We start from the raw sequence: 27,509 nt of genomic DNA on the forward strand, positions 1-27,509 counted from the left end.
CTAAAAGAGTGCCACGATGCTAATTCCTAATTGCTTTTTATCTCTTCATAGGTTAGATGACATCTCTCAGTTTGAACTGAAGAAGTGAACAGAGGGAGATCTATTTAAAGGCTTCTATTAATGGCTATATCAGACTTAGGGAAAGCTGTGATTCCACTGAAGGAAATTCTAAAATACTCCAGGGATTACAAGACATATGATGAATGATTCAAATTAAGAGACCAGTGCTTGAAAATAATGTAGCAAAATACTATACTCTGAATAACACTTTTACAGATTCTTTTTATCAACTCTATCCATCACATTCATCTTTTTCAAAACCAGAAAGAACAAGTAAGGGATAAACTGCTTTGAAGTTAAACAAGTTGGTTACTATCTGCATCTGTAATATCTATGTTAAGTTTTGATTTTTCTAATTTTTTAATTGTTACATGTAGTTTAAAATTCGAAAGGTATAAAAAGATGTACAGTAAAAAATATTCTTTCCACTTCTATCTCCCAGACATACTGTCCCCTCCCTGACCTTAGTAGCTTCTAGTGTATTCTTCTATAGATATTCTAGGTGTGTTAGCACTGAAAGGTGCTACTTGTTTCCTGTCACTATTCCCACACTCTCTAAAACAGCACTTGCCCAAGCTATCCCTTTATGTAGAACTTAGAGAAAGAATAAGAAGGCTCTTTGTTTTCCAAAGATCTTAGGGCCATCCTAAAGAAATCTAAGTAATACCACCCCCTTCTCATAACTTGACTTCAGGGTTCCTCAACCTGTGTCCTCTTACATTAGCTGTCTGGGAAGATCAGCCTTTAGACTCAGTCATCACTTGGAACTTGTCCACATCAAAGATCTTTCATTTTCAATTACTCTCTGATCACAATCTCCTATTTTTCACCTCTTACAATCCTGTCTGCTTACTACTTCTAGGCAACTTCCCGGCCCAATCATTCCTCTTTTCTTCTCATGGTCCTGTTGGTCTCCTCATACCACTTGCTCTTCTATCCAACCCTATGTCTCAAGATTACAGTGATATTCTTACCAATATCTTATTGTCTTGTCCTCGTGTTTTTTGATCCCTAGCTTTACTAGCCCCACTATTGCCCTTTCCTGCTCTTGAGCTTGCCACCTGGATCTGCATGAAGTTAGCCATCCATCTTTGGCAAGGTGTTCAGGGCTGCTTAGCATTCTTTTGATTGGTCTCTAAACAACTAAGTCTCTCAAATATCAGCTGCAAACCTTTCCTGTTTCCCTAGAGTCTACTCTCCCTACTCTCTTTTACTCTGTGGATGGTATCACCTTATTTGCCAAAAAGATCAATATGAAGCTACCTTTTTTCCCTACCAATCATTTTTAGTATTATCTTCAGAGGAGAAAGTATCCCTCTATTTGTATACTTACTTTGGATCCAATCCTATCTCCTTCCTGACTTTGCTCCATCAATTATCCTTATACTTTTTCTTCCTTCCTGCTTTTTCTTTAAAATTTTTCTTTTTCTTTGTTTCCACAACACTTTACACAATTGGTTCTGATCATCTCCTCTAGTTTCTTTTTCTCCACCTATACCACGTGCACCTTATATGCAACTGTTACCAAAGTTTGGCACTAGTTCTCTCACCCTTTTTTGCTTTCTCCCTGGTAAATTACAGCTACTCCAGTAGTTTCAAAAACTATCAACTTTTTCTTTGGTTTCCCTTCTTCACTCTAGTTCTACATTCCCAACTACTGGACTTCACCACCTGGACGTTCCTTTGGGACTAAATTTTCAGCAGAGCTAAAACCTTTCTTTGACTGTCTCTCTGTCCTCACTACTATCAATCAACTTGCCACTCCCAGTTAACTTAATCTGAATCCTAGGGATAGCTGACTCCCTAGAAACATTCAGCTGTCAACTCAAACTTGTGATTTCAGCCCATTTTCCTTCCCTGTTCAGATCCTCCTGATAACTGGCCTTCACTTTAGCAATAAACAGCCCTTTACTGCAATCTCTCACTCAGACCTTCCCTACTTTAAACAACAAACATATTGCTACCAAATTTTCCTAAAGTTTTTGCCCCTTTAGCCTACAAACTTATCACATGGAAATTCAGAGCTTTCTAATATGGTGCTTCATTATTTATCTAGTGTTAAGTTCTACTATGTCCTTCTAACCACACTATGTCTCAGCAAAATTATAGTTTGTCATATGCATAAATGAAAAATGAGTCCATCTAATGATCTACAGTAGGCAAAAACTTCAACTCAATCTGAACTCATTTTTTATGATTAAAAATCTGCCCTCGTCTCATCTATTCCTCAGTCATCAGGTGTTTTGTGGAGATGGCGATTATAACTCTCTCTCAGGAATACACCATTCAAGTCTGGATTTTTCTTTTGGAATATTTCAAACATACTCAAAAGTTGAGGAAACAGTAAAATGAATTCCATTTTGAGTTTCAAATATAATATTCTGCCAATCTTATTTCAATTATCACCAATTATATACCCATATAAATGAATCAAAGCTATATAAAAATGTTTTGAAAAATATCTGTTGACATGGGCAAAGTTTACAACACGCTGAAAGAAATAAAGACTATTACAAAAATGCAGTTTAGAAATTTGTTTCCTAAACAAAAACTGGGAAAGGCATATATTTATGTACAGAAAAAAACAAAAAACAAGAGACACATACAAAAGTTTTTCTGTTATATCCCAAGGTTTCAAAAAAAAAATGTGTATTGTATCTGCCCTTCATCTTAATAAATATTATTATTATTATTATTTGAGATGGAGTTTCACTCTTGTTGCCCAGGCTGGAGTGCTGCAATGGTATGATCTCAGCTCACTGTAACCTCTGCCTTCCAGGTTCAAGCAATTCTCCTGCCTCAGCCTCCTGAGTAGCTGGGATTACAGGCACCCACCACCACACCCAGCTAATTTTTGTATTTTCAGTAGAGACAGGTTTCACCATGTTGGCCAGGCTGGTCTCGAACTCCTGACCTCAGGTGATCCGCCCGCCTCAGCCTCTCAAAGTGCTGGGATTACAGGCGTGAGCCACCGAGCCCAGCCTATTGTTATCATTATTAACAAATGTTAGATGTCAAGGGATGACTTTTGCTTTTTCATTCTGTATACATTTATATCGCTTAGGTTAATTAATTTATTTTTGATAATAGGTATTTACTACTTGTGTAATTGAAACACAACCACCAAAAGAGACCAAAAAAATTAGTTCCATCCTGTAGGTAAAACCAAAATATTAAATATTAGTATAATGAATGATGTCTATTTTATGCCTCCCTAAGTGTTTATGCATGAGCATCATCATTTGGGAGGAGTTTGTGAGAAATGCAGAATCTTGGGCCCCACTACAGGTCTCCTGATTCAGAATGCACATTTTAACATCAGGTCTGGGTGACTGGCATACATGGGAAAGTTTGAGAAGCACTGCTTATGCCATGATCAGAGAGATTCCATGTGAAAATATTAATTGGGCTCCCAGGTATGCAACTAAATAATTTTCATTATTTTATTGTCAAGATGGATTTGAATCAAAGGCAGAGTTTCTTTGACATGTAACCAAGGACAACTGCACCTTGATTTGGGAACTATTCTAACTTATTTATTGTCTAAGCTGTGAAAAAAAATATCACATTGCCCTGAGAAGATCAACTGTGACCAACCATATGTTCAAGAAATCTCTCAACAAGCCTAGAATAGATGGGACAGGTACTACAAAGGTTGAAAAGGCTTGGACTTTCCCTCCACTGCTGTGCACAGTGAGTCCTACTGCTTAGACATTTATATACAAACAAATAATCTGCTAACTTCGGAGAGTTTTTACTGTTAACAATCCAAGTGATAGGAAGGCATGTAAGTGACACATTTTTCCACCAGTGATTTGGGCTGAATTCTGAGCAACAACATATTAACAAATGGCTGGCCATTCAGATGACACAGGGTCACAGGACAGTTCAGATGTGCCCTCCTGGAAAAGGAATGTTAGTTCCTCTGCTGCTCATTATCTAGTGCTAAGTGATGGGGGCAGTAGTGCTAATATGACCAATTTTAGGTTCAGAGTAGCAATGGTGGTAGTCATACAGAAAGATAACCTAACTGTTTATTTGTCCTTACTTTCACATTCAAGAAAAAATAAATAGAGTAGTAGAAGGTGGGAAGGGAAGGAATAGAGTGGTTATATAAAAGTGGTCTAAATAAAGTATTTTAAAGATTTATACATTAGAACTAAAATGGCATGTATGTTTTAAATGTATTTTGAAGGCCTCCTTCGAATGTTTATTTATAATAAAGTTTATTACTTTATTTCATTATAAAAGTAATATATGCATATTATAGAAACAAGGAAAAAGGAAGGGAGGAAAAACCTCACACCTACTTTGCAGTTTATCTGTAAAGTATAAATATGCATATTAGCATAATTACCTCCAATGGCGATAAGTCGATCTCCCCGCTGAAGATCTGCAATTGCAGCAGGTGAGTTTGGAGCCACAGTTTCAATGATGACGTGCCCAGCATACCCATCAGTTGACTGGACGAGACGAAGTGTAAGTCCAACACTTTGTAAATTCCCTTTTATTAATTCAACCTTTGATAAAGGGGAAAAAACGAAAACGGATTCAATGGATTCCTAGTAATAGAGGAAGAAAACAGTAACAGACTGTTCTGTGCAGAGAGCACCATGGCTGGATGCTGACTTTTGTATCATGGTGACTATTATTAAAGACAAATAAAGGAGAAAATCTTTACTGTAACAATATAAATTAACTATCCTTAGACTACACATTTAAATCATATAAAAAAAATTAAACACTTTATCTTCAATGTGTTTTATTATTACTCCTTGCTCCATGCTCGTTGTAGAAAATTGGGAAATAAACAGAAAGGCAAAATAAAAAGAAAACCATTCCTAATGATACAATCTAGAACTATTCTATATATTTTCTAATATATATTTAACACAAAATTGAGACTTGTCTCAATAAAACTGAGACATGAATCATGAATATAATTCTGAATCTTGCTTTTTTCAAATATAATGAAAATGATCTATGCCATTCATTATATGTGCTTTGGAAAATCCATTTTTTATGCTGTATCCTTTTCTTTTTTTCTTTCTTTTTTTTGAGAAAGGGTCTCACTCTCTCACCTAGGCTGGAATACAGTGGCACAACCCTGGCTCACTGCAACCTCCACCTCCAAGGCGCAAGCGATTCTCTCACCTCAGCCTCCCAAGCAGCTGGGACTACAGTTGTGCACAACTACGCCCGGCAAATTTTTGTATTTTTTGTGTAGAGATGGGGTTTTGCCATTGTTGCCCACGCTGGTCTCAAAACTCCTGGGCTCAAGTGATCCGCCCACCTCAGCCTCCCAAAGTGCCAGGATTAAAGGCGTGAGCCACCACCCCTGACCAGTGTATTCTTAAAGTTTCTTTTTTGGGAAGAGGCAAAGGAAAAGAGTTTACATTTATAATTTAATAAGAGTTATCGGCCGGGCGTGGTGGTTCATGCAGGTAATCCCAGGACTTGGGAAGCTGAGGTGGGCAGATCACGAGGTCAGGAGATTGAGACCATCCTGGCTAACATCAATCAGGAGATTGAGATTGAAACCCTGTCTCTACTAAAAATACAAAAAATTAGCCAGGTGTGGTGGCAGTGTCTGTAGTCCCAGCTACTCGGGAGGCTGAGGCAGGAGAATGGCATGAACCCAGGAGGCGGAGGTTGGAGTGAGCCGAGATTGCACCACTGCACTCCAGCCTGGGTAACAAAGCGAGACTCCACCTCAGAAAAAAAAAAAAAGGAGTTATCATGTGGTGGGGATGGTGGTGCACACCTGTAATCCTAGCTACTCAGGAGGGCTCAGGTGGGAGGACCATTTGAGCCCAGGAGTTCAAGACCAACCTGGGCAACACAGTGAGACCCCATCTTTAATTAAAAAAAAAAAGTTACATTGTTAATGAGATGTCCTGTTCTAACCCATCAAGATCATTTTGTTTTCTAAATAAACCTGCCATCCAATTTTCAGGAATGTGGATACCAGATTAACATCATCTGTGAATTAACGTCATCATCATCATACTATTTGTCCTCATTCAAACAACTGATTTAAAAAAAAAAACAGGCAGCGTGCTACATCCCAGCTGATGACAAGAATTCAATTAGTGTTTATGGCGCTCAATTACAAATCAGTCTAATTGTATTATTCTGCAGTCCACATTTCTTAAGTCCTGTTCTTCAAGGATATCTCATGAGGGACTTTGCCAAATACCCTAACATCCAAATATATCACTGGCTGTATTGCTTTAATATATAAATCCCACTTGGACAGAAATTCAATTTTCCTACCTAATGATACTGGCTGGTAAAAGAACCCTCACTGGAAGTTGTTCTTTAATTTGGGTGTTAACAAATTTTGTAAAGTTGTTATTTTAAGGAAAATCTTAATCATACTGTGCTCAAGAAATGCGATAGGTGGTCAAATTCTGAATTACCTAAAGGTTTACAAAACACAAAGCCCCTCCAAAACATGTAATTTGTGTTTAAATCTCCCAAGACATTTGTCCAATCCCTGCCTTATGACACAGCAAGTAATCACCTTACAATGTAAAGTGCTGTACACGATTAAGGCTTTTAACAAAACCCTTAAGAACATATTCTCTCAAATCCAGGAAAATAAATACATTCCTAATATACAGATTGCCAAAGCTGAAATTTGGAATGTAAGTTTTTCTAACTGCAGGAAGCTAATGATAGCAAATGGGTACAAAACCTAAACAGTGTAAGTCTGAGTACTGTAAAGTTTAAAAATTAACACCTGCATTTGGAATGTGTTTGTGATTTACTCTGCTTTTAAAAGTACAATGGAGATTCAGGGGGTAGGGTTAGGAAGTGAATTGAGGCTAGTGTAAGGTATTAGTGTAATTTAGTTTCTTAATTTATTTTCTATCTATAAATCATAGCTTTCCCTTTGGTTTTCTTAATTCAAATGATACCTGCAGTAAACATTCTAGATGCAAAAAAAAAAAAAAAAAAAAAAGATAGGGTTTTCAGTAGGAATAATTAGGGCCAATATTACATTACCTCACTTTCTCCCCAATTTTTACTCATTATTAGTAAATACTCTTAATTTCAAGTATATATAGGGAACAGAACATTAAGACACTGTTTCTTTTACTTCTTGTTTGTTAAAAGCTGGTTTTTGTTTCCTTTTAAGCCTGCACACCACTGACCTAATTTTAGATTGTAATTTCAGCATTCCCTGAAATGAAAATTATCACCTTAATTTAAGTTCTGACATGATTCAGGAGTTTCAGAATATAAAAACACCTCTTAATTAAAAACCTGACAAAACAAAGCATTTAAAAATAAGTATTGCATAAAAACATAATTTAAGATAAGGTTCAAGACCATCCAATGATACATAACTTTTGGAATAAAACTGATTTTCCATGAGGGTAAAACTACTAGTTTAAAACCAGAATAGTAAAATAACATATAATACATAATTCTCTCCCATATGTATGCATCTATATTTTAAAATTATTTATGACTATTGGATATGCCTTGCCCTACAAAACATATACCAAAATAGAACTTTTAAAATGACAATGTAAAAAATAAACATAAATAGAAATCCTAAATATTTTTCCCGTATACGGTGAAGCACGCTGTGGCTTCAACATGCATTCCCTGGAATATAATATCACCTGAGAGGGTTTGGTTTTTAAGATTTTATTACAGAAAATTTCTAATATATACAAAAGTACAGAGAACAGTAAAATGAACTTAGTGGTAGACCATAAAACATGGTAACAAATTCTTCCTATCCTTATAAGCGTTATCTCTTTGCAATGTAACTTTACTAAAGCTGCTGCTAGAGGTATAACTTGCTTTCTTCATCCCTCTCTCAGCAACCAATATAACCAGAAAAAATAAGTGGAGGCACAGGCAAACTCAACATCATCAACCTTGATTTAACTGACACTTATAGAACATTATACTCAACTATGGTAAACTACATTCTTTTCAAGTATACATGATTATATCAATTATATAGATTAAATTCATAATTATAAGCCTTGCTTCCCAAGACACAAAAACCTCCCTCTCCCAGTTGGGAACTAGGTTGCTTCACTGGTGAATTCTGAAAGAAAAAAATAAAACAAGGCAAACATAAAACAAGAAAATAGAAGTACAGACTAATCTCTCTAATGTTCAAAAAGATACAAAATTTAACAAAATTTTAGGAAATTCAACCCAGCAATATATTAAAAAAGACAATAATCATAACGAAGTGAATCAATGTAATTTATCATATTAACAAAACAATGGAGAAAGCCATATTTCAATAACTGCAAAAAAATTAACAAAATCCAATATTCATTAATGGTAAAAGCCCTCAACAAACTAGAAGTATAAGAGAACTTCCTAAACCTGATTAGACATCTACAAAAATCTACAAATAACACAAAACTCAAAGATGAAAGATTTTGTTTTATAACTCAGATCAGTAACAAGGCAAGGAGTTTTGCTCTTACCACTTCAACACTGTACTAGAAGTTAAAATCAGTGTAATGAAAAAAAAAAGGAAAGTGTAAAGATCAGAAGGCAGGAAAAAACTGTCTTTATTTGCAGATACTATGATCCTATACATAGAAAATTCCAAGATATCTACAAAACAACTATTAGAGCTATTAAGTGAAATTAAGTCACAGACTACAAGGTCAATATTCGAAAGTCAAATGAGTGTCTATGTATCAGAAAATTATTACAATTACAATTATAAATTATAGAATATATGGAATTATAAATAGAAAAATTAAAAAACCCCCAATCTATTACAATAGTATTAAAAATATTTAAGATTAAGTTTAGTGAAAGATGTCTAAGACCTATATGCTGCATATTACAATATACTGCATTATCATGAGAATTTTAAGGGAAATTAAAGAAGACTTAAATAAATGGAGAAGATACCATGGTTCATATATAAGATTCATTATTGTAAATATGCCAGTTCTTCCCAAATTTATCTACAGATTCAAAACAATCCCAGTCAAAATCCTTGCAGGCGTTTAGAGAAGAAATGGACCAAGAACAGCCAAAACACTCCTTAAATATAACAAGGTTGGAGGTCTTACACTACCTGATTTCAAGGCTTGCTATATGTTAGATAAATCAAGACAGCGTGGTATTGGTCTAATGACAGACACATGAAATAATGGAATGATAGTCCACAAACAGAACAACACTTATATGGTCAATTTATGTTTGACACAGGTGCTAGATTAATTAATAGGGAAAAAGGTATGAGACAAGTGGATGTCTGAATAGGGAAAAAAGTGAACCTCAACTCACACACTATATAAAAATTCATGAGAAAAGGAAAATGAACCTAAACTTAAGGACTAAAACGATTAAATTTTTTTTTTTTTTGAGACGGAGTCTCGCTCTGTCGCCCAGGCTGGAGTGCAGTGGCCGGATTTCAGCTGACTGCAAGCTCCGCCTCCCGGGTTTACGCTATTCTCCTGCCTCAGCCTCCCGAGTAGCTGGGACTACAGGCACCTGCCACCTCGCCCAGCTAGTTTTTTGTATATTTTTTAGTAGAGACGGGGTTTCACCGTGTTAGCCAGGATGGTCTCGATCTCCTGACCTCGTGATCTGCCCGTCTCGGCCTCCCAAAGTGCTGGGGTTACAGGCTTGAGCCACCGTGCCCAGCCAACTATTAAATTTATAGATGAAAATACAGGAGAAAATCTTTATGACATTGAGTTGGGCAAAGATTTCTTAAACAGGACACAAACAGTATAAATCTATATAAGAAAAAAGTTATAAAATGGATTTCATAAAATTAATGACTTTTGCTCTCTGAAAGACAGTTAAGAAAATGAAATGATAAGCCACAGATTAGGAGAAAATATTTGAAAAACATTCATCTGAGAAAGGACCTTGATCCATGAATATATAACTCTTACAACTAAACAAGAAAAAGCCCAATAAAAAGTGGGCAAAATATTTGAATAGATACTTCACAAAAGAAGATACACGAATGGCCAACAAGCATATTAAAAGATGTTCAATTACTCATTAGGAAAATACAAATTCAAATCATGAGATATTACATACCTACTAGAATGACTAAATTAAAGGTGGACAATACCAAGTGTTGCTGAGGATGTGAAGCAACTGAAACTCTCCGATGTTGCTGGTGGGAATATAAAATGGTACAGCTACTTTGGAAAGCAGTTTGGCGTTTTCAAGTTAAACATACACTCACCATATGACCCAGCAATCCTACTTTTAGATATTTACCAAAGAGAAATGAAAACATGTCCACACACAGACTTGCATGCCAATATTCACAGAGCATCATTGGTAAGAGCCAAGAACTGGTCAAATGATGAGGTGAACTCTAACACAAGTAGCAGATGGTCCCTGACTTATGAGGGTTAGACTTACGATTTTTTGACTTTACGACGTGGGAAAGCAATACACTTTCATGTGCTCCTCAATTTATTACGGGGGATACATCCGGATAAGCCCATAAGTTGAAAATATTGTTAAGTAAAAAACACACTATTTTCAATTTACAACAATGGGTTTATCTGGATGTAACCCCAATGTAAGTTGAGGAACATCTGTAATGGATGAGGTGATAAAATCATTCTCTATCTTGACTAAGGTATAGGTTACATGATTGTATACAATTATGAAAATTCACTGTATTCTTAGTAAATTTTATTGTTTAAATTACACCTCAAAATAAAGCTACTAAAAGTAAAGCAAAAACAAAACCTTAAATATGCCAATTTTTGTCCTAAGATGCTTAAATATGCAAATCACTAATTCAGATAACCTTTAGTTTTCCAATTTACCTAATTTAATAAAAGACAACTTGGTATGAATTTAGATGACCCTTAAGTTAATAAGGAAGAAACGCAATATATATGGTTTTTTTCATTCAGCTTATGTCAATCAAATGCATACTGACTCTGACCTACACATAGCTGGAATTACTGGGCTGTATATACAGAATGAAACCACATATAAGAAGAACAGTGTGTCTGAAAGAAAAAAAAATGTAACTCAAGTTTTTATTGCTATTAAAAAGAATCAGAACTTGTAATTATCAAATATTTGCATGTGGTTAAAAAATCAAATATAGAAAAATAATGTAAGAGCAATAGTCCTGTCTCCTCAAGTCCCCGTTACCCCATCCTCACACCATAGCAATTGCTTTTAAACTCCTTGATTTTAGTCGTTTTGGGGGTTACCTTTTTTCTCTAGATAATATGCATACATAGTCATTTCTTAATATACCAAATTTTAGACAATGTTGTCTAAATATAATACACCAACTTTTAGAAAAAAGTTGACTTCCTACTATTACAGACAAGGAGGCTACTCATCTTTCCCCCAAATTATAGGAATTACAGCACTGTTTTTAGTTCTTCCACATAACTTCTTTGTAACTATCATCAATACAGTTATACCCCTATATTTCTTATTTATCAGCTACAGACAATATCTATTTGATATCAGGACTTTATATTCTTCCCTCCTTCTCTCCTCCTTATACTTCTACCTTCTAAACTCTACTATCGAAGTTGACAACTATTACATTCCTTTTGTAACTATAGTGAAGCTACAAGGTTGACTGGTTCCAAAACTAAAAATCAGCATATAATGTTTACGATATTGTGACTACATATTGTTTACTGCAAAGCTGGGCATCATTACATTCTGTCTTGAACAGCCTTTTTCTTGAAAGTTTCTTTTCTTTCAACATAGCTTTAACAGTCGGCCCTCCATATCCACAAGGGTTTCAGGACCCCACTCGAGGATAACAAAATCGGTGTATGTTCAGATACATATGCAATGAGGCATATAATGAGGCCTTATACAAAATGAGGCAGTACAATCAGCCCTCTGTATCCATCACAGTCCTCACGGTCCTAATCCACAGCTACTGGGTTTCAGTCCATAGTTGGCTGAATCCTGAGATGTAAATCTGGGTGCTTCCCTATTCCAAAAGATAACCCACAATTAAGAAAAAGTTAACATCTATACAAATTTTCACTCAAAATCTTTATAGATGGTGAAAGTTTGCCACCATTTACAAATTTAGTAGTTTTAGTTCTCTTTCAGAAAACAAAGAAAATCTGATCCTTCACCATCCACAGTTGGGTTTCAATCCACAGTTGACTGAATCTGGGGATATAAATCCATGGATACAGAGGGCTGACTGTACTTTAATTGTAGAATTTATATATAAGTACTGCTTTCGTGATTAGCTAGTAAATGAACCTATTCATTCATCACATATTATTTAGCACCCAGTTGAAGGGAAGTTTTACTTCACCTCTACTCCTGCTAAAAAGAAGCCATTTAACAAATGCAGAAGGAATGATCAGATAAGAATAATTAGTACACCCCACCCCTCCCAAAAGGTAAAGGGATTATGTATTTTAGATTTTAAAAAATACAAGATGTAATAATTCAAGGTAACTTTTTTTTTTTAAAGACAGAGAGTCTCATTGCCAGGCTGCAGTGCAGTGGCATGATCTTGGCTCACTGCAACCTCCGCCTCCTAAGTTCAAGTGATTCTCCTACCTCAGCCTCCCAAGTAGCTGGGGTTACAGGCATGCGCCACCATGCCTGGCTAATTTTTTGTATTTTTAGTAGAGATGGGGTTTCACCATGTTGGCCAGGCTGGTCTCGAAGTCCTGACCTTGAGTGATCCACCCACCTTGGCTTCCCAATGTGCCGGGATAACAGGTGTGAGCCACTGCGCCCCAGCAGGTAACATATGAATCCTGATCATATCCTAGTTTTTTTTTTTTTTTAGTACAAAAACATTTATAGGACATTTTAAAATGGCTGAAAATGAGGTGAAATTAGGGAATTATCAGCTTTTTTGTCTTGTAATTGTTATTGTGGGTATGTAAAATGTTTTTATTTTCAGAAGCTTCAAACTGAAATACTCAGGGTAAGATATCATGATGTCTATAAGAATGCTTACCTATGACTTTAGGCAAATGTTAACCTCTCTGAACTTCATTTATGAAATGGAATAATACCTATCTCAGATGGGGAGGCTATGAAAAGGCTCAGTACTTATTATTACTGTTATTAGTACAACTTATCACTACTAGTAAACAATGGGACTGCAAAAGGAAATTTTTTTAAAAACCAGTCTGCTGTGAATAAATGATCTGGCTGTGGAAACAAGGCAAACATATTATGAAATGGACATCAATGCAAGACATTAGAATTTTCAGACTGTGTTATAGTATTCAAAGATTATTTTTATAGGTTCAAGATTCCAAAACTAAAACAATTTTACAATTATTTGATTTTTAAAAATCTGTCTTATTAGAAGAGACAAAGATGGTGACTTAAATGTCAACATTTAATAAGCGGAAAACAACCCATTCAAACCCACTAGAAATAATTATTTCCAAAAAGCAGAAATTACACCAATCATAGTAGATATCTACTTTTTCAGAAAGTTGTAACTTTCATCCCATCGAAAAGTTCCCTCTATGCAGGAGACTAAAGAAATATCATATTTAGATATAAACGAAAGAAGGAAGGGGGAAAAGGAATAGCAGGAAGAAAAAATTCTATTTCTTACAGCCATTTATCCAAATAAAAATAGAGGGAAGAAAAAATGAACACGGAACAATATAATACTGTCCTTTAAACTGCTGATCAGAATATCTTTATTTAAAAAGAGCAAAGGCGGTGAACGTATAGAGAAAGTATCTGTGATATTATTACAAATACAGATTATGGAAGAGACCCTTGATCAATTCCAACAATGATCAGTAATAGCTTTTCCTTTCTTATGGGAAGCCAACTGGCTGTTTCTAAGTTCTATAAAAATCTGGGTGCTCCTCTATTCCAAAAGATAAGCTACAATTAAGGAAAAGTTAACATCTATAGAACTTCTCACTCAAAATCTTTATAGCTGGTAAAAGTTTGCTTTCTGTGTTTCTTTCAGAAAACAAAGAAAACCTGATCCCTCACAGTCAAGATTCCTGTGATGAGGGAGGTAATAAATGGGGTCATGGCACTTCTCCCCTTTGAATAGTCATCTGGTTACATCCATGGAATTTGTCTGGAAGTTTCAGGCCAAACCCTGCAAGTCCGAATCTGTGGTGATGTAACCCATATAAACTCCAAGGTCCTGAGGCTGTTCAGATCACAAAGACCCTATCTTTTGAGACCAATATCTAAATATTGGTTACCAAGATTTTAGAAAGTATCTAAGCTATACTCTAAGACTAAAGCTTATCGTGCCACGAGACATGTATGGATAAGGTACAATAGGAATTCAGGAGAGGCAAACACTGCCTCTGGGTGAGTGGTCTGGGAAAGCCTTCCTGTAAGGGTATGACATTTAGGTTATGTCTTAAAGCATGAGAAAAATTTGAACAAACAGTCTAGGAGTTGGGGTGGGACATGTGGGATGACTTGAGAGAGGCTATCATTCTGGGCCACAGTAGCATTGTTAGAGCAAAGAGATGGAGGAACATCAAGAAATTAAGGCTGTTCATGGTTTAATGTCAGAGCTTTAGGAAGCTGAGGTCGGAGGGGTGTGGTTCGAGACCAGCCTGGCCAATATAGCAAGGCCTTGTCTCCACACACACACACAAATTTAGTTGGGTGTGGTGGCATGTGCCTGAAGTCCCAGCTACTTGGGAGGCTGAGGTGGGAGGATAGCTTGAGTCTAGGAGGAGTCTGAGGCTGCAGTGAGTTATGATCACACCACTGTACTCCCACCACTGTACTCCAGCCTGGACAACAGAGTGAAACCCCATCTCAAAAAAAAAAAAAAAAAAGAAAAAGAAAGAAAAAAAGAAATTAAAACCATCCTGATGATATCAAGTGAGATTTAACAGAAAACTCCTACCCTAGTTAGAACATGTTTTACTAAGAAAAAGCAGCAGCATTTCATGTAACATATCATAAAATCCTACATATTCTGATTATCTAATAAAGGTCCTACGCTATCTTGCAATAAATATGTATGGAATTTACAAGACCTATTAATATCTATTTGCTAAAATACGTTCTTGAAACCTGTACTTTGTGGCATAATACTTTGTAAGAAAAAGAGGAAATAAAATTAACCATGCTTATTAAATATTTACTATATGCTCAAGTAAAATATACACCAATGTTTGCCAAGCCCTTCCCCAGCTTTGGGACTATTTCTGCAACCCTCTAATTCCATATATGGTAATAGTAGGAACAGCCAGGCTTATATAACATGGTTCCATTGCCCTGCCTCATTAGATAGTCCAGGGGTACACACTAGACCCAAGCAGGACCAGATTTCCTTCCTGGATGTTTGAAATTCAGACTCAGAGCTTCCTTGAATCGAATAAACATACTGTAGCTGAGCTGTCTTGTGTGTGTATTCAGGGACTGGGAAATGGAGAGTGCCGGTCTCCAGAGTGAAGAATAAAGCACACAAACAGCCAGGAGCAGAGAGGAAACAGAGGGACTAGCCTAACAGTGGTTTAGTTTCTCATTCTAGATTGTTTCTAAGGCCTGGCTGTACTACTGCTTAAAGTTGTGCAGAGGCTAACCCACACAACCATGAATAGTGGCCCTGATGCCTGCCTGCCCTTGGGGTCCAGGAAACAACCTAATATCCTTAGAATAAGTACCTTTTTTTGGCTTAACTTTAGTGAGTATCTGTTTCTCTCTAACATGTTCTAGCTTACCAGGCATTGTGTTAAAGACACAAATATATTATAATCAATATCTCATTAAGCTCAAAGTGCTATATATATATTACAAATACATTATAAAGGTAGGTTGTACTTTCTGTGGTTTATCTTGTACCAATAGGCTTCAATTTTGTTGAAATCAAAAAGATTTCTGTGGGAAGAGAAATACTGTTTCTACGACATAAAAAAGTTTTTATCAATTGTCAACAATTGCCGACAAGCCAGGTATGGTGGCACATGCCTACAGTCCCAGCTGCTTGGGAGGCTGAGGTGGGATGAATGGTTGAGCCCAAGAGTTCGAGGCCAGCCTGGGTAACAGAGTGACACCATTTCAAAAACAAAGGAAAAGAAAAAGAATTGCTGACACATGCTAACAGCAATTACATGAGTTGAATCACAGGGGTCAATACCTACAAGATTACAGACAGCCTGCATTTAACTTCACCAATAGTGTCAGTCACAGGTTAAAAAATTCTAGCCGTATGTGCATCTCTCTTGTAGACAGCAATTTACTAACAACATCAGGATAGTCTTTAAGAGCTCTCACACTCTGACATCCTTTCAGCCCTTTGTAGACCCAGCTGAGGCACATTTTCTCCTGAGGGAAAAAATACTGATTTTTTAATCCCTTCCTAACATGGACATAATTTTATGTAATAGAGAAGAACAAGTTATATTTAAATAACATCAATATAAGTCATTTATTTTACAAACTGTTCTTTCCTACACACGGTTCTAACATTGAGTAAAACCCCCAAATCCGAAAGTAAAAAGATCACTAAGTGAAGATCCTAAATTACTGTGACAGGTATATTTTGAACATTCTTCCATCAGCTGGTTTTCTGAAAAAGACATAATGATAACTAGTTCTAGCTTTTTTTGTTTTTTGTAGGGTTGTGGGGCAGGGAAGAGGGAAATGTGACATAAGACACAATAATCAGCACATGTATGTACAAGATACCAATATAAAATTGATTTTTGCGTGTGTGTGTGTGTGTGTGTGTGTGTGTGTGTGTGTGTGAGACAAAGTCTTGCTTTATTTCCCAGGCTGGAGTGTAGTGGTATAATCCTGGCTCACTGCAAGCTCTGCCTCCTGGGCTCAAGCCATCCTTTCACCTCAGCCTCCTGAGTAGCTGGGAATGCAGGCATGTGCCACTATGCCTGGCTAATTTTTTTGTAGTTTTTGGAGAGACAGGGTATCCCTATGTTGCCCAGGCTGGTTTCAAATTCCCGGGCTCAAGCGATCCACCTGCCTTGGCCTCTCAAGTGCTGGGATTAGAGAGAGACGTGAGCCACGACGCCCAGCCTAACACTGAACTTTTACAGCAGGCTTTAAATGGAGATAACCATTCACAGTCCTGGCCCATACTGTAAACCAATATCTATTCTAAGAGAATTCTCACTCTATTACAATTTAAAAAAAGATGTCCATGATATTCAGAAATATCAGTGTATTATTCTGTAACGGTCTGTCTTCTAAGTGGAAATAGTGGTAATTATTTTCCACTTAGAAAAATCACTAATGTTGACCTAAGAAACACATGTTTAACAAAACCTTTAGCAAAGCTACTAAGGAAGAAAAGCAATGGAAAGAAATGCACTAGTTGGAAGATGGTGGATAGGAGACAGGGCTAACATGTAGCTCCCATATGCATGGACAAAACAACGTGAAGAGACTCACACTGTGATCTTTTGCTTCAAGAACCACCATGGGAACGTACCGGCAAAACCGAAAGAGTTCACAGATCCTTTGAAAGAAGTGGGCATGCCACTGCAAATTCCTCAAAGCAGGTAAAAAACTATGAGTTCTCAAAGTGTGAGGGGGGAAAACCTACCTCGGAACACACATCCCTACTGGGGAATCTGAAAATCCAGATGACAGGAGAAGGATTTAACCTTCCCTAGGGCTGAAATGGGTTTAGGAAGTCATGAGAAATATAAAAGTACAAGTAGCAGTGGGAAGTGCCTTGAAAGCAATCTCAGTCTCCAGCTTGAGCCCTAGGAAGCCATCTGTGACTATATCTCACAGGGTCCCTCAGGGAAGGCAGCTAGATGAACTGGGGAGGGGTCATGGGGCAAAGGAAGCTCTCAACTGAAATTCGTAGTGGTTTCAACCGGGCACAAATTTTCTTAGAGTCTGGAGGACAAGCAGGAGCTGCTGTGGATACAAGTGAGTAAGCGAGGGCAGAACACACGAGCCCCCACCGACCCAGCGGGCAGATGGGGAGGGGTGAGGTCCAAAAGCCGTAGCAGGGTAGCTCACGGCCTGTGGCAAGGTTTGAGCAGTGAGACTGGCTTCGTCAACTGCCTCAGAGCTGGGTGAAGCCTCTCACTACTGACTATCTGCCACTTCCCTGGCAAACTATATAACACAGTAGAGGCAGTGAAGATCCCGTCTGGAACATAATCCCATTGGCCTGAGAACCACCACCTGCCCCCTACAGTGGCTGTGGCAAGCCCCACCCAAGGAGAGTCTGAGCCCAGACCCACCTAAACCAAACCCATCTGATAGTATTTCCCTACCCACCCTGGTAGCCAAACACAAACACAGAAACTCTTGGGAACTTTATGGCCCCACCCATCACTGGAGAAACCAAAATACTTACCCTGGCCATCTCAGCACAAGGCTTGGAGCCACCTACTAGTACCAAAGCTGACGCTGTCCTGAAAGTGCCACTTCCTGGCTGGAGGCCAACCAACTCAGGCCATTACAGCAACCCAGGACAGAATAACCCTGATCCCAAGAAGGAGAAGACAATACCTAATTCCACTGTCTGCAACATCCTGGCTAACCAGAGGTCCTGAGGGTGTCCAAGTGACAACTTCATTGCTAGCATAACCAGCATTCAAGAAAGCTAGCACACTAAACATACCTACAACCAAGGACTCTTACAGAGTCTACTTTACTTCTCTGCCACCTCTCCCAGAGCAGGTGCTGGTATCCATGGCTGGGAGACCTAAAGATGGATTACATCACTGGATTCTTTGCAGACATCCCCCAGCGCTAGCTTGGAGCCTGGTAGCCCCACCAGGTGGCTAGACTCAGAAGAGCAATAACAATCACTGCAGTCCAGCTTCAGGAAGCCCCAACAATCCCCCCTGGGGAAGGAGGAGAGTGCCAAATCAAAGGATCGCCCCATCGGACAAGAGTTTCAGACCTCTCAATTAGTCTACCCAAATGAGAAGGAACCAGAAAAGTAATTCTGGTGATATGACAAAAGAGGGTTCCATAACACCCCCAAAAGATCACACCAGCAATAGATCCAAACCAAGAAGAAATCTCTGAATTGCCAGATAAAGAATTGAGGTTGATATTAAGCTATTCAAGGAATACCAAAGAAAGGTGAAAATCAACTAAAAGAAATTAGAAAAAAAAATAGGATATGGATGAAAAATTCTCCAGAGAGATAGATATCATAAAGAAAAAGCAACCACAATTTCTGGAAATGAAAGACACACTTAGATAAATACAAAATGCAGTGGAAAAGTTCAACAACAGACTACAACAAGTAGAAGAAAGAACTTCAGAGTTGGAAGACAAGGCTTTTGAATTAATCCGATCAGAAAAAGACAAAGAAAAAAGAATAAAACAAATAAACAAAGCTTCTAAGAAATTTGGTATTATGTTGAATGGAAAAACCTACAAATCACTGGTGTCCCTGAGGAAGAAGAGAAACCTACAAGTCTGGAAAACTTATTTGAGGGAATAACTGAGGAAAACTTCCCTGGCCTTGCTAGAGATTTAGGCATCCAAATAAAAGAAGTTCAAAGAACATCTGGGTAATTCTTTGCAAAAAGATCATTACCTAGGCACATAGCCATCAGGTAATCTAAAGGCAAGATGAGGGAAAGAATCTGAGGAGCTATAACAAGAAAGCTTACTGCAGGAGGGTTCTTTTTTGAGAAGCATGGTGATAAAAGATGGCGGACGAAGGGCATCTGGCTGTAGAAGAGGGGGAACCTTGAGGAAGAATTTCTTTCAGTTGATTTTCACCTTTCTTTGGTATCTCCTTGAATAGCTTAATAATCAGCCCCCATCTGGAATTCAAAGATTTCTTCTTGGTTTGGATCGATTGCTGGTGTGATCTTTTGGGGGTTTATAGAACTTTGAGGAAGATATTTCTTACTCAGTGCAGGACTCCTGTTTTATTCAATTACTATTGCACTTGTGTGCAGTGATCTTGTTGCCTACATTTTAAAAATAACAGAACCATCTCTTCTTTCAGCTATTACATGGGTTTTTGTAGACTGGCCAGGGAACCTATATGTTAGCACAGGTTATATGAGAAACCCCATCATGTTTCTGTCAAATCAACACCTCTACCCTCTCCTCCTGCAGGTCTCTTTTCAGTACCAGGCCAGTTCTCTAATTTCACCTGTTTTCTCACAGGTTAAAAAAATTTGGCCTGCTTTTGCCTCATTTTAAAAAGCTGCCACCAGTTAGGGTTTGTTCTGGCTTCCTAATTCCTATTATTCCAGAAAAATGCAATATTTTTGTTTCATGGCCCTCTGGCTGGATAAACATCCTAAATAAGCAGGAGTAGAATTAGACTAATAAGTACACAGACTCTTAACAAATTTGCTTATATAAATCAAAGTTTTGGAAAACATGTCTGAAAGTAAAAATATTTGTTAATGCCAATCAAATACTCTGAATATTCTGGGATTATTCAAATTTTAAAATGGTCTTCAAAAGCCATTCTATAATGTAGCATCCAAACATTTCTGTCACAAAGTCTCTTAAGTTTATAAAATTTAGTCCTTCTGCTCATGAGAATATAAAAAAGCTCCTTTGGTAGAAGGAACCAAAACTCTACATGCTACAAATCTTCCAAAGGCGATTGCTATGAACTGAATATATGTGTTCCCCCATCCCCAACCTTCTACCAATTTATATGTGAAATCCCAACCCCCCCAACATGATTGTGTTAGGAGCTGGGGTCTTCGGGAGATGATTAGGTCATGAGGGTGGAGCCCTCTTTTATTAGTACCCTTATAAAAGAAGCCTGAGAGAACACCCTTGTCCCTTCTGCCACGTGATGACATAGGGAAAAGATAGCCAGCTATGAATCAAGAAGCCAGCAGACAGTGAATCTGCTGGTGCCCTGATCTTGGACTTCCCAGCCTCCCAAACTGTGAGGAATACATTTCTGTTGTTTACGAGCCACTCCGTTTGTTATTTTTGTTACAGCAGTCCAAAGGGACTAAGGCAGCGACTAAAAAAATCATCATTTTTTTTTTCTTTTTTTGAGGCAGTCTTGCTCTGTCATCTAGGCTGGAGTGCAGTGGCACAATCTTGGCTCACTGCAACCTCTGCCTCCCAGGTTCAAAGAATTCTCATACCTGAGCCATCAGAGTAGCTGGGATTACAGGCACGTGCCACCACACCTGGCTAATTTTTGTATTTTTAGTAGAGACAGGGTTTCACTATGTTGGCCAGGCTGGTCTTGAATTGGCCTCAAGTAATCCGCCCACCTCAGCCTCCCAAAGTGCTGGGATTACAGGTGTGAGCCACTGCGCCTGGCCAAAAAATCATCATTTTTGAGGGACCAGTGTACAAATCACCTTTGTTTGGCTTGCTTTTGGCACTTGGCAATTGAATTCTGAATATCAGGAACCTGGGCCATTATGATTAAAGTATCAGAGAATTATTTCCAAATTTTCAATTACAATTGAGAGGTCAAGATTTCTAAAACTAAAACAATTTTTATATTAAATAAGTTACTCAGCTGTTTACAAGGTGAACTTCTATGTACAACATATTTGGCAGAAAATATGTTAGAAATGTAACTTTGGTTACATTTTCTGAATGAGCAACTCTGGTTATTTCAGTAAATACCAGATGTCAGATTAATTTGTTTATGGTTAAAGGACACAATTTACTGCCAGGTGAGGGACTACCAGCTTACTGTCCATCCCAATTAGAAGCAGCAAGAAAGCTGTTGAATATCTAGGGCTAAATTTCCTATTATACCAACCATCACCTTTAAAAATCACAACCATAATTGACGATCCCAACTAACTCCATTAGTATTAGGCTAAACAGAAAGAGACACACATATGTTCTTGTTCATTTTTCGTTCTCTCCTCCCTCCCTTTTTCCTCTCATACCCTCTTCTCTACCTCCCCTGACAGCCCCCACAAACACCCTTGAGTCTAAGGTAACTCAAGTAACATTTGGTTCAATTTAGAAGTGACTAAGTTAGAACTAGAGTACTATTACTCAATTTCTGTTTATAAAGCATATTTCAGTAAACTGTAATTCTGAAAAGTTAATAAAACAATTTCTAGGTTCTAGAATAAAACAAAGAAAACACATGAAAAGAAATAAAACGCTGAGTTTCTGAAGGGTCCTTCTGGTATCAATCTAATTTACTTCTAAGCCAGGCAGTTTTAACAGCACAAAAGATATAAACTGAAATACTTCATGGGACCCTCAACTACTTGGAAACGATATACCTTGTTCCAAGGAACCCACTATATTCTCAATCATTTTCCACTTAGTTCCATCACTTTAACAGAAAAAAAAGGAGATACCACATTTACCAGGTGTCATCTTTGAAACTGTCTTACCAGCAAAGAGGATTCACAATTTGGATGCACACAATCACACCATCTTTTTCAAAGTAAGTATAACTCTTTGCAACAGACATATGGCAAATGCCTTGTTTTTATCTCTCGGCATAAAAATTACTATCAACTCCCACAGAACTTTTCAAAAGACCTGTCACTATATTTAAACAATTCATAAAGATATAAAATCAGAAAAGTTCTTAAACTCATAAGCCAGATAAATGGAAAAGAATCTATCAACTAAGGAGAAATGCTGTATCTCAATTATGACAAAAATTATATATACAGTTGTGCCTTGGTATCTGATAAGGTTTGGCTGTGTCCCCACCCAAATCTCAACATGAATTGTATATCCCAGAATTCCCATGTGTTGTGGGAGGGACCCAGGGGGATGTAACTGAATCATGAGGGCCAGTCTTTCCTGTGCTATTCTCGTGATAGTGAATTAAGTCTCATGAGATCCGATGGGTTTATCAGGGGTTTCTGCTTTTGCTTCTTCCTCATTTTTCTCTTGCTGCTGCCATGTAAGAAGCGCCTTTTGCCTCCCGCCATGATTCTGAGGCCTCCCCAGCCATGTGGAACTGTAAGTCCCATTAAACCTCTTTCTTTTGTAAAACGCCCAGTCTCAGGTATGTCTTTATCAGAAGCATGAAAATGGACTAACACAGTAAGTTGGTACCAGTAGAGTGGGGCATTGCCGAAAAGATACCTGAAAATGTGGAAGCGACTTTGGAACTGGGTAACAGGCAGAGGCTGGAACAGTTTGGAGGGCTCAAAAGAAGACAAAATGTGGGAAAGTTTGGAACTTCCTAGAAACTTGTCGAATGGCTTTGCCCAAAATGCTGACAGCGACATGGACAATAAGGTCCAGGCCTAGGTGGTCTCAGATGGAGAGGAACTTGCTGGGAACTAGAGTAAAGATGACTCTTCTTATATTTTAGCAAAGAGACTGGCGGCATTTTACCCCTGCCCTAGAGATCTGTGGAACTTTGAACTTGAGAAAGATGATTTAGGGTATCGGTAAAAGAAATTTCTAAGCAGCAAAGCATTCAAGAGGTGACCTGGGTGCTGTTAAAAACATTTGGTTTCATAAGGGAAGCAGAGCATAAAAGTTTGGAAAATTTGCAGCCTGACTATGCGTCAGAAAGAAAAACCCATTCTCTGGGGAGAAATTCAAGCCGGCTGCAGAAATTTGCATAAGTAGCAAGGAGCCTAATGTTAAATCCCAAGACCATGGGAAAAATGTCTCCAAGCTATATTGAGACCTTCAAGGCAGCCCCTCCCATCACATGCCTAGAGGCCCAGGAAGAAAAAGCGGTTTTGTGGGCTGGGTACAGGGTCCCTTTGCTGTGTGTAGCCTAGGGACTTGGTGCCCTGTGTCCCAGCCACTCCAGCTGTGGCTAAAAGAGGCCATCGTATAGCTTGGGCTGTGGCTTTAGAGGGTGGAAGCCCCCAAGCCTTGTTGAGCCTGTGGGTGCATAGATGTCAAGAATTGAGGTTTGAGAACATGCGCCTAGATTTCATAAAACATAAGGAAATGCCTAGATGCCCAGGCAAAAGATGATTGGAGGGTTGGGGCCCTCATGGAGAACCTCTGCTAGGGCAGTGTCAAAGGTAAATGTGGGGTCAGAGTCCCCACACAGAGTCTCTACTGGGGCACTGCCTAGTGGAGATGTGAGAAGAGGGCCACCATCCTCCAGACCTCAGAATGGTAGACCCACCGACAGCTTGTACCATAAGCCTGGAAAAGCTTTAGACACTCAATGCCAGCCCGTGAAAACAGCCGGGAGGGAGACTGTACCCTGTAAAGCCACAGGGGTGGAGCTAAGACCATGGGAACCCAGTTCTTGCATCAGTGTGACCTGGATGTGAGACCTGGAGTCAAAGGAAATCATTTTGGAGCTTTAAAATTTGACTGCCCTTCTGGATTTCGGACTTGCATGGGCCCTGTAACCCTTTGTTTTGGCCAACTTCTCTTATTTGGAATGGTTGTGTTTACCCAATACCTGTACCCCCACTGTATCTAGGAAGTAACTAGCTTGCTTTTGATTTTACAGGCTCATAGGTGGAAGGGACTTACCTGCCTTGTCTCAGATGAGGACTTTGGATTGTGGGCTTTTGGGTTAATGCTGAAATGAGTTAAGACTTTTGGGGGACTGTTGGGAAGGCATGATTGGTTTTGAAATGTGAGGACATGAGATTTGGAGGGGCCAGGGGCGAATGATATGGTTTGGCTGTGCTTCCACCCAATTCTCATCTTGAATTGTATCTCCAAGAATTCCCATGTGTTGTGGGAGGGACCCAGGGGGAGGTAATTGAATCATGGGGGCTGGTCTTTCCCATGCTATTCTCATGATAGCAAATTGTCTCAAGAGATCTGATGGGTTTATCAGGGGTTTCTTCTTTTGCTTCTTCCTCATTTTTCTCTTGCTGCCGCCATGTAAGAAGTGCCTTTCGCCTCTTGCCACCTCTTGCCATGATTCTGAGGCCTCCCCAGCCATGTGGAATTGTAAGACCAAATAAACCTCTTTTTGTTCCCAGTTTCAGGTATGTCTTTATCAGCAGTGTGAAAACAGACTAATACAGTATCTGTAGAAAACTGATTCCAGGACCCCTGTGGACACTGGGTCTGCTGATGCTCAAGTCTTACAGTCAGCCCTGTGGAACTCATAGATACAAAAAGTCATCCATGTCTGTGGGTTCTGTATCTGACAAATACTGTATTTTTCATCAGCTGTTGATAGAATACAAAGATGCAGAACTCTCAGATATAGGGCACCAACTGTATATTTTAAAAAATATTCTTGGCTGGGCGTGGTGGCTCATGCCTGTAATCCCAGCATTTTGGGAGGCCGAGGTGGGCAGATCACGTGAGGTCAGGAGTTCGAGACCAGCCTGGCCAACATAATGAAACCCTGTCTCTACTAAAAATACAAAAATTAGCCAGCATGGTGGCATGTGACCATAATCCCACCTATTTGGGAGGCTGAGGCACGAGAACTGCTTGAACCCGGGAGGCAAGAGGATGCAGTGAGCAGAGATTGCACCACTGCACTCCAGCCTAGGCAACAGAGCAAGACTCTGTCTCAAAAACAAACAAAAAACAAAACAAACATAAACACACATACACACACACACACACACACACACACACACACATATATATAGAGAGAGAGAGAGAGAAAGAGAAAGAGACAGAGAGAGAGAGAGAAATTCTTAAATGGGTTCATTTGAATAGTACAAGGAATGAATCCTAAATTATCTCACATGTTGAAGATCCCAAATCTGGAAATCTGAAATCTGAAATATTACAATGAGCATTTCCTTTAAGTGTCATGTCGGTGAGAAGAAGTTTCAGATTTCAGAGTGTTTCAGATTTTTGGATTTGGAATGCTCAACTTGTATAATGCCTACATTTTCAGAAATTAACATTTAATGGAAAGCTAAGAAGCCACTGAAGTCAACCTCTCATAAGAACTAGGGCAGATTTAAAATTAGTTTTTGAAGAAAAACTTCAATGTCATCTAGCATGGCTTTGTTCTAAGAGTTGGGTTTGAGTTCTGGCTCTAACATTTACTAGTTTTGTCACCTTAGGCAAGTGATTTAGCCCCTGTGAGTCTTAACCATACAACGGCGACACCTGATATCTACCACACTGGGTTGTTTTCAACATTAAATGAAACTGTTGGCATAAACACCTGGCGCAATCTAGGTACAGGTACTTCTGTTATCTCTGCTCATATTTCTTTCTGGATGAAAATACAAGTGACCCCCCTCAGTCTTCAAAATAGAATGCCAGCTTGGCCATTGGATAACTTGGTTTCTAAAGCAACTGGATGGTAAATCAGGAATGCATCCACTGGTCACCTCATCTACGAGACAACAAAGATTTAGAAGTATAATATGAAAAAGTAAACTCTATTATACAAATATAACCGATCTAAGAGATCTAAGGAATAAAAATGATCCTCTGCTCAGGTTCAAAAGGCTGTTAGGAAAATAATTACATCCTACTGATTACCTTGCAATATACTTAAGGTTTCTTCTTTTCTCTCTCTTTTAAAATGATTGATGTTTTGATTGGAAATAAATTTAAATTTTATAAAACCATTCCAGTAAAATAAAAAGTTCAGAAAAACATGCAAAGGCCGCCGGGCGCGGTGGCTCAAGCCTGTAATCCCAGCACTTTGGGAGGCCGAGACGGGTGGTTCACGAGGTCAGGAGATAGAGACCATCCTGGCTAACACGGTGAAACCCCGTCTCTACTAAAAAAATACAAAAAACTAGCCGGGCGAGGTGGTGGGCGCCTATAGTCCCAGCTACTCGGGAGGCTGAGGCAGGAGAATGGCGTGAACCCGGGAGGCGGAGCTTGCAGTGAGCTGAGATCCGGCCACTGCACTCCAGCCCGGGCGACAGAGCAAGACTCCGTCTCAAAAAGAAAAAAAAAAAAAACAAAAAACAACACATGCAAAGGCCGAGGTTGTCAGGTGAACAATAGAGTAGAACGCTCTTGTCCTTTTTATTTCCTCTGTTAAATATTATCACTCTACTTCTGCAGGTGACTTACATCTTACTAAGGAAGTTGTGAGAGCCTTAGGTACAGATAGGGTTTTTTGTTTTTTTGGTTTTTTTTAATAAGTAAGTTTTTTAAAATAACTTTTTTATCTTGAAATAATTTCAACCTTACAGAAACGCTGCAAAACTAGTAAAGAATTCTCATTTATCCTAAACCCAGATTTTCCAATTATTAACATTTTGCCACATTTGTTTCTCTCTGCATATTATTTTTCTGAACTATTTGAAAATAAGTTACACATATGATGTCATTAACTTCTAAATACTTAAGTGTGTATTTCCTAACAAGGACATTCTCTCACATAACCACAGTACAATTACCAGAGTTAGAAAGCTAACATTGGGATAATACTATTATCTAATCTACAGACCTTATTCCAGCTGAAATATAATTTGAAATATGAATCAATAGCCTTTTATTTTTGCATAATCTTTGACCAAGGGATTACTTACATAAGTAGTAAACGATTGCCTGTTGGCTACTTATGCTTTAAGAACACACAAGCATATTTGTATGTGAATAATGGATGTATGTGTATGTTTATAAAGTTTTTCTAAAAAGTTATAACAGTGATCTCTCTGGGTAGTGGAATTATGGTTGACTTTTGCAGTCTTCTTTATAGGTTT

The 27,509-nt window shown here is 38.4% G+C and overlaps 1 protein-coding gene across 4 annotated transcripts in view; it reads right to left on the bottom strand.

Moving 5' to 3' along the window:
• Positions 1-27,509, bottom strand: part of PDZD8 (PDZ domain containing 8) — a 118,313-nt gene that overhangs the window by 18,537 nt on the left and 72,267 nt on the right. For all 4 annotated transcript variants that reach the window (XR_012418218.1, XR_012418217.1, XM_045361611.3 and 1 more), the window contains one exon: positions 4,418-4,580. Coding sequence is in view for 2 of the 4 variants with exons in the window: in XM_045361611.3 (XP_045217546.1) it covers positions 4,418-4,580 (163 nt within the window). In the remaining 2 variants the exon portion in view is untranslated. The remainder of the gene's footprint in view (positions 1-4,417; positions 4,581-27,509) is intronic.

Source organism: Macaca fascicularis, chromosome 9 (genome assembly GCF_037993035.2).
Source record: "Macaca fascicularis isolate 582-1 chromosome 9, T2T-MFA8v1.1".
NCBI classification, from domain to species: Eukaryota; Metazoa; Chordata; class Mammalia; order Primates; family Cercopithecidae; genus Macaca; species Macaca fascicularis.